General features: G+C 35.7%; 1 protein-coding gene across 2 annotated transcripts in view; it reads left to right on the top strand.

The window, feature by feature from the left end:
• Window positions 1-15722, top strand: part of SRBD1 (S1 RNA binding domain 1) — a 130377-nt gene that overhangs the window by 23719 nt on the left and 90936 nt on the right. For both annotated transcript variants that reach the window (XM_086745502.1, XM_086745501.1), the window contains exons 13-16: window positions 3524-3631; window positions 9397-9554; window positions 10722-10812; window positions 11878-11985. In XM_086745502.1, coding sequence (XP_086601628.1) covers window positions 3524-3631; window positions 9397-9554; window positions 10722-10812; window positions 11878-11985 — 465 coding nt within the window. The remainder of the gene's footprint in view (window positions 1-3523; window positions 3632-9396; window positions 9555-10721; window positions 10813-11877; window positions 11986-15722) is intronic.

Here is a 15722-nt window from a genome sequence, read left to right as displayed (position 1 = left end):
GTTACATTAAGAGAACAATTTAAACGAATACTTATTAGATTAGATGAAATTAGCAAGTGGATAATTCTTATTCTGTAATTTCAACTGCTGTAGCATTATGCTGAAATGATCATGCCTTTGGCCATGTTTGGGGTGTTCTAGCACCGTTCTTCAAACAATTGAATTTTTAAGAAGTATACAAAGGCTGATGAAATGTGAATGTATTTTCAAATTGTAAAATGCATCACATCCAGTAGTCCTTAGTGAAAGGAATTTGTAAAATCCAATAGAATATACTTCTAACTTCTAAAAATAACTTCATATACCTGATTACAACAATTAAAGAGGGCTACCTCTGATTTACAATCAGTAAAGTACATAACTTTCAGTTTCACAAGTGTGAAGATTTGCATGTTTAAAAAATGTTACAGATTTAGTAGACAGACCTAAATGTGGCTGTCTTCAATGATTCTCAAATATCATGTGACTTGACTTTGATCTCTGGTTGAATTACAAAACTGGACTCTAAATTTAGGGTGATTCTTTTGTTTCTTACTGATTTGCTCTTACAAGTTGCTTTTTTTTTTAAGCCTGTAGTGAGATATTTGTTGTTGTGTAATTTTGAGGGGTTTTTGCAGAAGTTTAGGTTAAATATGTTGATTTGTGCAATATCTATGTCAGTCTTTTTCTTGGAAACTGTACCTTGATGTCTTCTGTTGGATAATAGTGGGATCCAAACTGTGCCTCTTCCTTGCATATATAAAAGACAGGTTTATCTTTCTCAGTAGTTTGAGATATTGGGCATTGCTCTGAGGATGTCTTAGAAACTCCTACCTTTGCATCCTAAAATTGAATAACAAAAAGGAGGAAAACAGATAGAAAAAGATGAACTTTTTTGATGTATAAAATTGTATACTGTGATGCTGCTTTAGCATGTATCTTTCTTCCATACAAAGTCCCAGAAAGGGGTGTGGTAAAAGTGTTCCTTTTCACTGTAGAAATTTAATAGTTCTGTTTCCAATGTGGAAGCCTCTGAAAGAGTTAAAATATTGTTTGTTCAGGCAACATAATATGATCTAGGACTAATAGTAAGTAACTTTTTTTTTTTTTTTTAGGAAAGTAACAGGATTCATAAAAGTACCTATGTTTTCTTCTAGTTTTAATACCTGTAACAGAATTTCTGTCCTCCTCCCAAGACGTATATTCTGTAGGCAGAACATATCTCTCAGTGCTGCTTTTACTGCTTCTGTGACAGAATTTGGAAGCACTGTGAGCCACAGATAATGGAACAGCTTGTCACCGCTACACAAATGAAAGTGGGATGTAAATTGAGATATTTTTGGTTGATTACACTTTTGTGAGTCATCCTGAGATAAAAAGAATATTGACCTTGGAAAGGGAACTACTTATTAATACTTAGCATTCATGAGGCTATATATGATGCTTATGGCTTTTTACTGTTTGAGGACAACTTCCCCACCATCAGAAAACTGCAGAAGAAATTATTTTAATAGATCTTCGTGTATTAACATGTAGGACAGATTCTCATCTTCCACATTAGATTGACAACTGTTATCAAATTGACAGATAGTAAATGTGTATTCTGCCCTGCAAGCTTGGAAATTACTGTCCAAGTGTGGGAGTTGCATTATTTTCATTTACTGGGGAGAGGAGAAGGTTAAGAACTTCTGAGGCAAGGATGCCAAAACTGTGCAAAGGTATTAACTGATTGACTGAAGGTCACACACAAAATCAGTTGCAGAACCAGAAATGCCATCTTACTACAAAGTCTAGCCAGTATCCTAGCCACAAAACAGTATCACCTACTGCCTATTGAATTGGTAGCAAGTACACTGACCTTTATGTGTTCTTCTGAGGCAATTTTTTTAGCATTAAATGCTGTTGCAATGGAAAGTGGGTTTAGAAGACAGGAGTTCTTTATTACTGCATTGAGCTCCATGTAGATGCTGTCTAAGATAAATATTTTTAACTTGAAAATAAAATAGTAGTTAGCCTGTAGAAGCATCTGTACTTCCTTGAAAATCAGCTTTGTGCTGAAAACTCAGGAATATCCTTATGCCTGGCCCTATGGATTGTATTTTTTCCACAGAAGATGGCATCGCTGTGATTTGACAGCAAGCTTAGCTCCCTCAACACTAGAACTCCACTGGTCCCAAAGACTTAGTTGTGAAGTAGGATGCGGGAAAAAGGATCAGTAAGAAGCAGCTGGAAAGGGGCTGCTTGCTAGGTTTGAGTGTAAAGACAACATGGAGTTCTTCCTTGGGAAGAGGCGAGAGTTTATTCCAAGGTGGAATTGCAGCCTTGAAAAGAAAGTTTGATGTTTGACAATGTTTTTTGTTTTCAGACAAAATTCTCAGATCCTATGTAAAGTCTAGGGTACAGGCCTTAAAGGCAGGCTTTGTGTGTGGTTACCACCTTAGTATGAGTATCATATAGTGTCTTGGAGGAAAACAAAGCTCTGGTTTTTATGCTTCAGGTCTAAAAGCCTAACTGTACTTTTTCTGGAACAGTCACTAATTAGTACTAGGGGTTCTTACCGTGGGCTGTGTTAATTCTGTTGATGTATAGTTTCACCCTCTGAGGTGTATCGGTAGTCTAAGCCATTTAGGCTTATGGTGGTCCCTGTTGTGAGCACACACACGTAGAGAGCTGATGAGCAGAGTAAGATGATATTATTTATATGGAGTTTTTCTAAATAGGGCTTAATTTAAAGGACTTCAAAAGTCAGCTCTTGATTATTGAATCAACCTCTTAGAGGGAAGCTTAACTAGCTTCAATGATCTTTAAAATTATACACATATGCTTTTGCTTGGGTTTTTTTTTTCTGGAATGAAGTGGATTTTTCTCTTTCCTCATTAAGTATTGGAATGAATAAAATGCAGTATTTGCTATGCTTGAGCTTACTGTTTGTATACTTCTGCATTTGTAGTAATTCTAGGATTTCTAATAGAATGTTGCCTAATTTTTTACTTGTATATAGGCAGGTATTGAGAATATCTACTGTGACAAACTATTTACAGAGAAAAGGTTTGCTAACTAGCTTTAATGGATGGAAGGGGGGGGAAACAGCTGCCACATTTCCAAATTCATTCTTATTTGTGCTGAGAATACTTTCTCAGGGAGTGTAGTCGTACTTGCCACCTGTAAAAACTCCATGTTTATAGAATTGGGTGGCAATAAGGAGGTTTTAAGTCTCTGCCAGTTTTATATAGGTGTGGAAAGAGTCTCTAGTTACAAATAAGTATAGTAGAACTATTTGCAAAAACTGTTAGCAAAGTGATGAGGTCATGTGGCTAAGCACTCACATCTTGATGTTTTAAAACTAAGTGGTAAGCTTAATTTTGCTCCCATGTCTGTCTGCGTTAACACAGTGGTGACTTGATCACATATTTCTCAACTGTTATGTGCACAGACACTTAAAAAAGCTGTTTCAGGAAATTGTAGATCCCCTTAAACAACTGAAAAAGTGTCTGAGTTTTTGCATATGTTCTTAATGTTTTTTTATTTATATATTCATTTGCAGATGGCGACCAAAGCAATTTTTAAAGCCAGAATTAATGAGGATACTACGAAATTCAGTAGAGGATGCATATAAACGCCTTATATATCCTCTCCTCTGTAGAGAATTCAGGTAATCCCAGAATGAAAGTGTATTTTCATACTAGCAATTTCTTAACAATTCCCTCCTCAACTTTTTATTAGAAATCTTCTATCTATTTGAAAATATCATAATGTTTTTAATCCTCTGTGCTTACAGAAAGAATGAATTACATATTTGTATTCTGTGATTTGATTTGTGACCCTATACAGTTTAGGCTGCAGTAGAGAAGTGATCTTTCTGTGAAGATTTTTTAGATGTTTACGTATTTGTTACTTGTACAGTTATCTAATAAAGTACAGTTTAGATCAACGTTACTGTGATAGCTGCATCTTCATCCTTGTATTAGCATAACCCATTATGGCACTGAATTTTCCCAGCATCACTTCATGTCACTGCAATAGGACTGTTAGTGACATTGTTCTGACTCCTTTTACCTGGCTGAAAGAAACAGCAACGTAATTGTTGTGGTTGGAAGTGTCCCTCATGTTTGTCAGCTGCACTTTGTGGTGAACGAATTAGTCATAGTGTTGGTCTGATACCATTTTGTGGGTATTGTGATATGGCTCTAGAGAAGTGAGTAAACTTATTTCTGGTGCTACTGTAGTAATGATGTAATTGGACAAAGTGTCACTTGTAAGATTTGTAATATTGTTCTAAATTTAAATGATATTTAAAACTTAGTAACATTAATTAAATAGGCTATTTTCATGGTGTAGTACAGAAGTTTACCACATAATTGAAATTATTTAATATGTCAAAAAGTCTGCATTCTAAAAGCGTTATCCTGTAATGGCTAACAGTACTTATGGTGTGATTCTTCTCTTGAATACAAGAGAAGCACCCTGAAGCATAACATGTTTGATTCTGGCAAGGATTTCTGATACGTGACCTAAATTTTAATTTAGGTAATATTAATTTCAAGGTAATTCAAATGGAGTTTATCAAAGAGATCTTGTTTCTTGGACCAGAAATGTTGAAATATCACAATGACATATGTTAGTTATTCAGTACCTAAAATCAGTAATCCCATTCTGAAGTGTAGTTCTTCTGTACCTGCCTGGCTATGCTGTTATGTTTCTGTTCAAATCGGAGTTGTTTTCCTGGATTATGAACATCTCATAGTGGTGGGTCCAACTGTTGGCTTCTGTCACATGAGTGTGAAAGTAGTTGTAATTCCAAGCCTTCTCTATAATTAAACTCTTCTAAATAAAGAATGAAGGCTTACCTTTTAGTGGGGTTTGGTTTTGTCATAAATAAGCAAACTGATGTAAGGGCTCTTCAAGGCTCTTTTATTGTGTTTTTTTTTTTTTTTTACTTGGTGGTTCCTGCCACAGGACTGTTGTGGCCTGTGTGTTGTGTATAACACTTGAGAGCTGCTGCAGCAGAGCAGTAGGCTACTGAAGGTTTTCTATTCTGTTAATTAAAAAAAACCTTTTCCTACTGTTTCCTAGATGTAGCTCACAAGTCATAAATGCAAAGAATACAAAGCTTGCTGCCTGTTCCTGAGTGGATGTCTGCTTACGTTTCACTCTTTGTGATAATTTTGCATCATTGGTGGTGTCTAGTTAGGAAAAGCTGAAACATATTCTGCAGAGAGGAATGCAAAGCACCTGCCAGTAGTATTCCTGGTCCACGACCACTTAACTCCTAACCTTCTTTTATTCTCTTTCCGTCCACACCAGAAGCTGATTTTTAGGCCTCTTGCAAGCGGCTGCTAAAGTATTCAATATCTCCTTTTAGCATTAATATTTCCAACCCACCCCCCACTGTTCTTTTTTATTTTCTTTTTATTATCATTAAATGTTGGAACAGAAAGTTTCCAACAGTATATTGAAATTTCTGGTGCTTCTAGTGATCAGAAGAGTGAAACTTGCCAGTAAGGCAGTTACCTTATTTATTGTTTAATTTCCTTTCTTCCACTCTGTCAGATACCATCATTTCTTGTATCTGGTATAATAATGTCCAGTGTTGCTTTTGGCTCTTTGAAATACATTTTATTTTGTTGCAGTACGGCATGGAATGATTCCATCAGGATTCGATGCAAGTGATGTGGCATGGACATATTTTTTAATGGATAATCCTTTCCTAATTTTCCATGCTTTCTCAAAGTGAGTGCTTTCTCTCCTCTGTCTTCAGGGACACAAACATTTCTCTGTATATCTTGTTTCTCACCTGAAGCTAGTTTGCAGATATTTTTCCATGGAAAGGATTGCCTCTCAGACTGTATATGGAAATTGGGAGTTTTAAATCTCAATTTAAAATCTGACTCTTACAACATTGAATGTAGAAACTAGTAGGTCATAATTAGGTTATTTACTTTTATTACAACATGCCTGTTAGTGATATACAGTCTGAGTGCTTCATAGTGTTCAAGGGAGGGGCTTGAAATTCTAACTTGGTTGATACTTTATGAAAAAGTAGCAACTGAAGGGTTTTGTTTTGTTTTTTTACAAAATAACCATTCCTCTTGTGTTAGAAAGGAGGACTGCTGTCCGCCTCTGCCTTATATCTCTGCCACGTTAATGAGAATTGTCACAAATTGGAAAAACATGAAGCTAGGCATCTTGCCATTTGGTTGAAGCCAGTAGTGCACTGAAAAAGAGAAAGATGTTAGCTTGTCTGAGGAAGCTTGATATTTGTTCAAGGATCAAATGACTATCCCAAACTTGAAATTAAGCGCCAATATTTGGGACAGTAGATCATGTCATTGATACAAGTGTTGAGTGAGAGACAGTTAGAGAGAAAAGAGAGGTCTATATTTCAAATTAAAAAATACAGGATATTATGTAATAGAAAGGACATACGTTATGTTCCCCCTGTGCACCTGGCACTTTCAGGAACATTTCCTGTTACTATAAAAGTTTCTGTATATCCATGCCAATTTTAAACATGATTTCCATAAGGTGCACATAACTAATAGCATGTGTTAGGGGCAATTTTAATTCCTGCACAAGTCTCTCTTCACAGGTGGACTGATGTGAATTTGCAGTATGGGAAGACTTGGCCTTGTGGGCAATAAGGATTCCGTATTTCTGGGATAGATGGAAAGCTAAAACTTGGACTGTCTCAGTACAAAGCCTCCAGTCCAAGAGGATTCAATCTTCCCTTGCTTACAAGCCACTTTTAAACTTTATTTTTTTACACATATGACTGGTTGAATCTCTATTGTGTGTGTATGTAGAAGATCATATGACTGTGAGGCTTAGGTATTTGCTTTTTCTTTGGTCTCTCACAACTGGCATCAAATTGTTCTGTCCCTGGGCTCTCTCTGGAAGAAGCTTGTTCTGTGGTTTAGGTTATTTTTGTTCAATTTTCTAAGAATGGGAGAAGGATGCAGCAAGGCTGCATGATCATGAAATGAAATGACAACTGAAATTCAGTGGAGATGAGTGTAAAATGATACTTGTGAGGGGAAGTAATTATCTTTTATATAGACTATTATGAGCTCTGAGCTATCCTGACAGTCAGGAAAGACGCTTTGATGCTGTAGAAGGTAGCTCCACATAAATGTTAAGTGCTCAGAAGATAAGATTATTTAGTTAAGGAATAAAGATTAAACAGAGAATCATTTATTTAGTTGGCCCATATTTGGAATATTATTTGCCATTATGGTCCCCTCACCTGTGGGACGGGGCAGAGGAAGTAGTAAAAGGTTCATTAGAACTAGAAAAGGCCTAGGGAAGGGGAACAAGGTATTAAATAACTTCTATGTGAAGAAGGATTGACTAGGCTATGATACTTCAGCTTGGAAAAGAGTGTACTTGGAGATGAATGGCATGTGAAGAGTGGCATGGAGTTTCTAGGGATAAATTTTTACTCTCTTCTAGTATAAGACCTAGGGGGCCATAAAAATGAAAAAGAATCCACTTCCAACCAAAACGTGGGAGCTGTTTGCGCAGTTTGTGATGGACCTGCAGAACCTCCTGCCAACAGAATGTATAGATACGAGAAATGTGCATGGGTTCAGTAGGAGACTGGATAGTTGGACAAGAGATCTATCATGGGCTACTAAAGAGACAAATCATATCAAGCTCAGGAAATACTCTCAACTGGCAATAGTTGGAGGCTATGATAAGATTATGGGACAGGTATACTAGTGTTGCTGTATCAGATCTCTAGGCAACTGCTTATAGCCTTGGAGACAGGATACTGGGATAGAGGGACCTCTTACCTGAACTAGTGCAGCCATTCCTATATTCTTGTTTTTAGGGCTGGCAATATACAGTGTCTGCTCTTTGGTGCTGAGGGCACATTTAAATCGCTAAGGAGTTCTGGAATGCACATATACCCTTCTCAGTCTCGCTTTAAATCATGTCTGTGTTAGTTTGGTATACTTAATACAAAACCAAAAAGCACAGGGATATAAGGGAGCCTTTTGCTGTTGCACACTTCCTTAAAAAGTGTTCAATCAGCAATTTGTGAAAGAGAATCTAGATGTATCTCTAGACTGCTTTACAAATGAGAGATGATGTGGACTTACCAGCTCTTTCTGTACCACTATGGGATGAGACAGGGGCGAGCTGGTTTTTTGGTTGGATCCTGGACAAACTCAAGTCAGATTCTTAAGCTCTTCCATGTCTGAAAATTGCTCAGAACAGCTTCATATGCCATCACGTCAAATAGCCCTTGTGAGGGTTGTGTTTGAACTGATCTTAGCTTCCTTGTCATGCATTGATCAACCTAAACAACTTCAGTAATTTTCCTCACCCCCTTCTTACAGGGTCTGTTAACTAGAATGCAGGTCTCTTCTTCTGTAAAAATAAATCCAGATACTCCTTTCTTTCAGTAATGGATAAAAGAAAAAGGAGAAAAAGGGCACTGGCTACCCTTTAAGTTATATGAGGGATTTACTGGATTGTGGTTGCTTGCCTAATTATTGTACTTATTGACAATGTATTGCAGCTGAAAACGGCAATGAGTACTTGCAAAAGAAAAAAAACATTACAACTAGGTGATGAATATTTGTGTCCCCATTACTTTTTCAAAGTTGCTTTTTTATATAAGATGCCCTACCATCTTGTCCTTGTCAGTCATTGTCTTACTGGCCACATCTGACAAATACGACATCATGCATCTTGTACACCTTCAGTCAACAAGACTGATTTGTTTCTCATAACTCTCTGCAGTTACTGTCAAAGTCAATTCTTGGTGCGCTAACTCACTTCTTTCTGTTGAAAATAGAAAAGAAAGGTAGGGAACATCATGACCCCATCAGCTTTCTGGTTTGGTTCTGAGGAAGTTGAATACCCTCCTAGAAGTCTACACACTTCTGTGATGACTGTTTAAATAATGTAATTCATAGATGAAATTAAACGCAACATGAGTCATGGTGTTTTAGCAATTAATTGGATAGGCCCTTCCAGTTTCTCTCTAGTACCTCTCAGCCTAAATTATCAGCGTTTTTTTTTTTTTTTGCTGGGTAGTAATTTTTCTGCAGAACTGGGAAATTACAATGAAGTCAATCCATGCTTTTTCTTTGCAATTAGGTATCAGCTTTGATGGGAAGCTATTATTTGCTCAAACTTATGAGTTGATGTTTGAATGTTAGTTAATACGTGTACCTTCTTATAGGTGTTTCTAGTATACTCTTTATGTTGATTTACTTTCTTAGAACTAGAATGAGATGATCATATAGCTGATACTTTTTTTAAAAAGTGTCAAAAAGTTGATTGGAACTATAATAATTCAAGATACTGAAAACATGATTGGAAAAAGCCTTACAATTTTGGAACAATTCAAAAGGGCGCTTGAAAGCTAATTGAGAGGAAAATGTTTTTTGCTTTCATCCTTCTAAGATCAAAGTTGACGTCTGATGCAGAGAAGGAGTCTGTGATGATGTTTGGGAGAAATCTCCGGCAGTTGCTTCTGACGAGCCCTGTGAGGGGCCGTACTTTGATGGGAGTAGATCCTGGCTACAAACATGGCTGCAAGTTGGCAATTATTTCACCAACGAGTAAGTTTCAATTCCAGATATTTTTTAAAGGGCTGATAAAAATATCTTTATTTAGATGAAAGGATTGTTTCAAAACTTACTTTTTATCAAATTTATTTTTTTCTTAAGCTTTTACTGTTTTCCATGCATCCTGTCATGCAAATTCCTTTCTTCAGGCTTAAGGTTAAGTTTCTGGCACCAGGATTCCAGTGTCTCCATTGGTAAAATAGAATTTAAAATCCCTTCTGCCTTCTTGAATACATGTTCAAATAATTGTGTCTGTCAGTAGTCAAAGAGAACACCTGGCGTTTTTATTGTTTAACGAAGAATTTTAATTTAAATACTTTCTGTAACTTTGCTTTTTTCATTAGTAATATCTTGGACATCTGGACACTTTATCAGCCCTTTTGTTTAGTAGTATGTGTGTTAATGTGAGAAGTCAGACACATTGTATTTACAGAAATTTTAGTTCAGTTTTTAGACAGATATACAATAGAGCCTTTTCAGTTCATCCTAGTCTGGTCTGGGGATACATACCACTTCAGACTCATGCAGAAGTGATTTATTTTCCTTTTATTTTGTTGTTGCTTTTGTCTGAGAATGTGTCTACCCAGGATGAGTGTCAGGAAAGAGGTGTTCTTGACACGTGTTAAAATGGCAATAAAGGTAAGGTAAATGGTTATTAGCTTAAATTGCACTGTAAGCTATCAGAATCAGTTAATACAGAGTTATTTCCAAATGTGATAGATGAGTTGATGGCAAGAACTGGTGTTGAAGTTCTAGAGCTCCTGGACTGCAAGTCCGGAGGCTGCGTTCCTAATTTTCATCTCTCTTTACTGGACCAGTAGAATGTGCTAGACTAAAGCAGTAAGTTTTTTGCAGTGAATTGCTAGTTTACTCTTTAATATAATACACTTCATTTGCCTAATATGACTAGATGCTCATTATTTGTTATGTGGATATGTCCCCAGGGAACTAGAAAATATATCAACTCATTTTGCTTTGGCAGCAAAAGCGTTTTAGTCCTCTGCCTACTATACATTTCTAATTGCATAAAAAAAAAGGGGAAGAGGGCTTATTAAGAAGCTTGCTTTGTGAATCATCAAATTAACTTTTGTAGTTCTGCAGGATATAGCTTTTGGATCTTTGTGGTTTTTATCGAATGACTTTTGTCTTTCATTGTTCTAGATCAGATACTCCATACTGATGTTGTTTACTTGCATTCTGGTCAAGGATTTCGTGAAGCTGAGAAGATAAAGAGGCTTCTACTACAGTACAAGTATGCTAAAGAAACTTCTATTTATTACTCTTTTTTTTTTTTTTTTTTTACCAAACATAATGAAAATCTTTGCTATATAAATACTTGCTTTTGGGTGGAATAAGAATTCTAATGATTTAACTGGAATTATTCTTTATTTATGTAGTTGAAAGGTTATTTTTCTTTTAGCCTGTGTTCATGCTTTTACACTACGTATATATTAGAAGCATATGAAATCAAGGCACAACTATGACTAGGGCTGCATCTTATGAATGTATCCCCATAAAGCTCTGTCAATCCATTTATTTTTAGTTATAGAAACTAACATTCTGCTCAGGAATAAGTTTAGCTTCACTCTTCCTGTCCCCAACAACCCCCAAAGCACTCATTGATCTTTCCCTCTTCCAAAAGCCACGTTTAGTCTATGGAAGGGTTTTATTAAGCACTCCTGCTCAGACAGATCTCCAGATTACTTGCGAATAGGTGTGGCATGGGTAAAGGATTATTGTATCCGACTGTTTTGGGATCCCCTGTGGACAGACATCTTGTCCACTGAATCAGCTACTGAACTTCCACAGCATACAGTCCAGTTTGTCCTTAAGCATTGAGTTGGCATTAAACAAGGTAATTTGATGGCAGGTTGGCTGTGGTGGGGGCAGTTGGAGGCAATGACCTCGCGAGCTATTGCAAACTAAGATGTTCCCATTAAGGAATTAAGATTCTGATTGGGCTTCCATCCTTTTTCATGACTTGTAACCCATGAGGGAAACAAGAAACAAAAGGGTTTGAGGACTGTAAATAACATTACCTTTTTTATGACTATGAAGTATCATTTTTTTTATTTTCTGCAGATATTACCACTGTTCAATTCAATAAATGAGTGAAAACTTTGATCTCTTGAACCATCACACTTAAAACCTGTTACTACCCAATGTGATATTGCTGGGAGTATGTTATCCCTAAATATGAGCCTTGTGTTATGTAAAATAAAGGCGTATTGGTCACTGTGGTGGATTGAATGCTATGTATGAAAAGGTCTAAAAGAATAATTAAGAGTAATTGTTCATCTTTTTACTCTGTGCAAAGCTGTAGCACTGTTGTGATTGGCAATGGTACGGCCTGCAGAGAAACAGAAGCTTACTTTGCTGACTTAATTATGAAGAAATACTTTGCACCACTGGATGTTGTTTACTGGTAAGATTGCTTTGCTTGCTGTGATACTCATCTGTTCAGCATGTTTTAACTTAACAAGTAGTTTTAAAGTAATTTTTTGGAAGTATTTCTTTTTATTGCCTTGTGTTTCTTTTTTGAGTCAATCTTGACCTGTCCTCCTAGCCAAAGGAAAATGACTGGACCTCTTTGGAGCATGAAAGTAGTTCTCCTGAGTCAGTAAGAGAGACTCACTGAAGCATTTTATTTTTTCTTCCTGAGGTTCACTCTGTTGCTATTATCATTGTAACAAAGTACATGAGAATAGCAACTCAAACAGCCAACGATCTGTATTTGGCAATGTATTTTTATTTCTTGATAAATGAGCTTTAAATGCAAATGATAAAGCTTGTGTTGTCTCACTGTGGTATGGAATACTTGCTAATCCTATGAGTATTAAGTGGTCTGGAAATAAATACTTTGTTAATACCTAGCAGAAAGTAGTGAAGGTATTTATCCTCTTTAAACTGCAAATTTCATCTGTTAGTTTGTTGAATTCAAACTAAACTATTCTGCTATTGGTTTGGATGGAAACTGTACTATATAACTTTCTTTTCTCTCATGCAGAATTACTTTTTTTTTTTTTTTTTGTAATTCACATCTTTATTTTTTTAAAGCATTTTTGGTGATTTATCCTGGGTTATCTTTTGTGCTGAAGTTTAACAGCAGTATTTATTTTTCACTGTCTTAACATACTGAAATAAGTTACGTGAATTTTTGAAAAACTTAGGCCTTTCTCTGTTCAAGTTACTATATACATTTAATGGCGCATTTTCTCCATAGATTAGGAAGTTGTCTTACAGAAATCTTCAACAAATATATTATTTCTGCTAACTTATGCTATCATTTAATTGCATTTTTTCTTTGTTTCTAAGATTTCTAGAGTAAATTTACACAAGATTGGATACTTAAATCTCCTTTCCATTTCAGGAGACATAGTAGAGTGTTTTTCTGATTTTAATTGCTTGCAAAGGAAGGAGACTCTTTAAGCTTCTGAAAAATGAGGCATCCTCTTTCCTCAATCCAGCTCGAAAACAGTGGATTTGTAATGACTGTAGAGAAGGGAAAAGACTTCATACTGTGTGGTTTTTGGCAAATGTTTAATTTCACTGTTCATTTTATGTAGTTGAAAAATTCATTACATTGACATAAGCATTTTGTCTGAAAGCGATACTGATTTTATTTATTGATCATATGCTAAAAAATGTAAACAACCAGTTTACACAGAAAAAAATGTTTATATAATACTGTGGCAGATGGTTTTCTCACAGTTTTCCTCTTTTCCTGACAATATTTTCTCCCTGTTTATGGTTCAAGATTATAGAATTTGCAAAATAATTATTAGTAGGTTTTTTGGTTTTTGTTTTTTTTTTTTTTTTTTCCAGTATAGCTACCAAGTTCTTGGAACTAATAAAACCCCTTGTGAAATAAGAATTAGTATAAATGCTCTAAGGCAGAAGTCAGGTTATCAAGCTGGTTGTTTTTTGTCATACTGACAGATAATTTTTTAACCTTTTACTTTTTCCAAAAGTTTCTGTGATATTTTTAGGAAAAATATGTAAATGCAGTTGTTTAACCTGCCAGATTAATTCATAGAAGTGAAAATTAGCATAGTCAAAAGCATTTTTGCTTTCAGTATGTATTTATACTGTTAACAGTTTTCTTGTGCTGTGCTCATATATGGTAAAGAGCTAGTCCTTACTTCAGAATTTGTATGCAGAGCACTGAGGTACTGCATAGTAAAACAAAAATCAGATGAATGTAATTTTTTTTTTTTTCTTTTTTTACTGTGTGCTATAGGTGACATACTTGATGTGGTTGAACTTTGTAAAATGCTGTGTGTGTGTTTATGTATGTGGCTTTACAAATAAGCTGGACCTGCAGCTGAACTGTCACATTTTGATAGTTTTCACTGATCTTGAAGATCGAGGTTCCCATGTTGCCCTTTCTGCTAAACTAGTTTTATGTGCATCTCACTGCATTATCCAGTGCTGGGGTTTTCCAGCCATGCTGTTGAATCCTGCAAGATAGCTACTCTGTTTGCTTCCTAGTTCAAGAAAACTTTCTTCTTCATCTCTTTGGTATTTCGTAGTAACAGAAAGAAATCATGAGTCCAGACATCCACCCTCTGCCCCCACTTCTGATAATACAGTGAAATGCCTAGAATTTATGTCAATCTGAGTTCAAAAATGTAAGTAATACTTGCTAAATGAGGAGCATTTAGTACAGAATTACCACTTGAGCAATACATGACAGTAGGCATACATTGTGAGAACCACTATATACTGGTGGGGGGAACTATGAAAGATGACTTGGAAAAGTGTGCCTTGCTGATCCTCTTTTTTTTTTTTTTTTTCTTTTAAAACAGAGTCCCCCAGAGCATGCACACTCAGATCACAAAAAAAGTTTTCTGTTTCCATGTACGAAGTCTTCCCTTGATTATTTACTTTTCTCATTATAGAGGAAAATGAGGCCTTTGCTTATATATAGGCTGTATACAGATCTCTAATCAGTTCTGTGGAAACGCATGGTATGCTTTTGGATCTTTATAAAGATCCAAAGTGATCTTTATAAATTGTTTTTCAATTAGTCTCTAAAACAATTTAAGTAACGTTGGAACAGTTCATTTTAAAAGACCTATTTCAGCAGATTGCAGCTGTAACTAAAAATGGATTTACAAGTCGATTTAGTGTTTTAACTGGGTTGGGGGGGACCCCAACCAACAAAAAAAAAAAAAAAAAGAACAAAAAAACCCCACACCCCTCCAGTACCTAAAATGTAACAGAATGAGTCAGTTGCCTCTAACACAATACCATTTCCCAAGCTTTCAGCTTCTTGCAGCAATGCAGAGCTGCACAAAGGTAGAAATCCTTGCCCAGCAAAACAGAGCTCAGTTCATTGCTGTGTGCAAGTTTCAGAGAACTACCACTTGTATTTGCGTTCACAATCTTTTTCCTTAAAGGAGTCCAAATGTAAAGTGCTTGGCAGGTGAGGCTGGATTGTTTTATAGTGCTTTAAAACCGAAATCCCAAGCAACTTCTTAAGCTGTCTTTCAGAAGGGTGGCTGACAGACTTTAACTTCCTTGGCAAATAAAGCTTGTAACACGATACCGCTTAATTTTTTGTTAGAAGTGGAGAACAGGATCAGAAATTATTATTTAAAATGTATTTGTATTTTTGTATCAAATTCATCATATGGAACTTGGATCATACATTTCCGGGGAGATGAGGCAATAATAGTCTTTAACTTTTAGAAAGAGGGTATGTGAAGTTGATGCATGCACAAATAATCTGGACAGGTATGCACTCTAATGAAGGTTAATGATAATAGCCAGCTGACCACTTAATTGATTGCATGTATGTGCAGTACATGCTGAAATATCCTGAAATAGTCTGTCTACTAATAAAGTCCTGTACAATAATTTCAGAATTGTATATGAAGTTATTCCTTGGCTTCAGTATCTGATTCTAGCGATCACTTAATTACAGACTTAAATGAGAGCACTTTTCACTTTTTTAATTGTGTGGCAAAAAATAAAATTAATTGATTGTCACTTAAAAATATTTAGCTATATCAGTATCAAAAGAGACTTCCAAAATAATTTTCTTCAGTTTTTCTAAAGAGCATTGCAATATTTTATTTTATTACTACTTTGTCTTTTTCTAGTGTTAATAAATATATGAAAAGCAAGCAATTAAAATAACAAATCCTCAGCAATAGC

The sequence above is a fragment of the Chlamydotis macqueenii genome, chromosome 3 (assembly GCF_036417535.1).
Source record: "Chlamydotis macqueenii isolate bChlMac1 chromosome 3, bChlMac1.mat, whole genome shotgun sequence".
Classification (NCBI taxonomy): Eukaryota; Metazoa; Chordata; class Aves; order Otidiformes; family Otididae; genus Chlamydotis; species Chlamydotis macqueenii.
The sequence above is the reverse complement of the archived record's forward strand: the minus strand, read 5'-3'. Positions and strand labels throughout refer to the sequence as shown.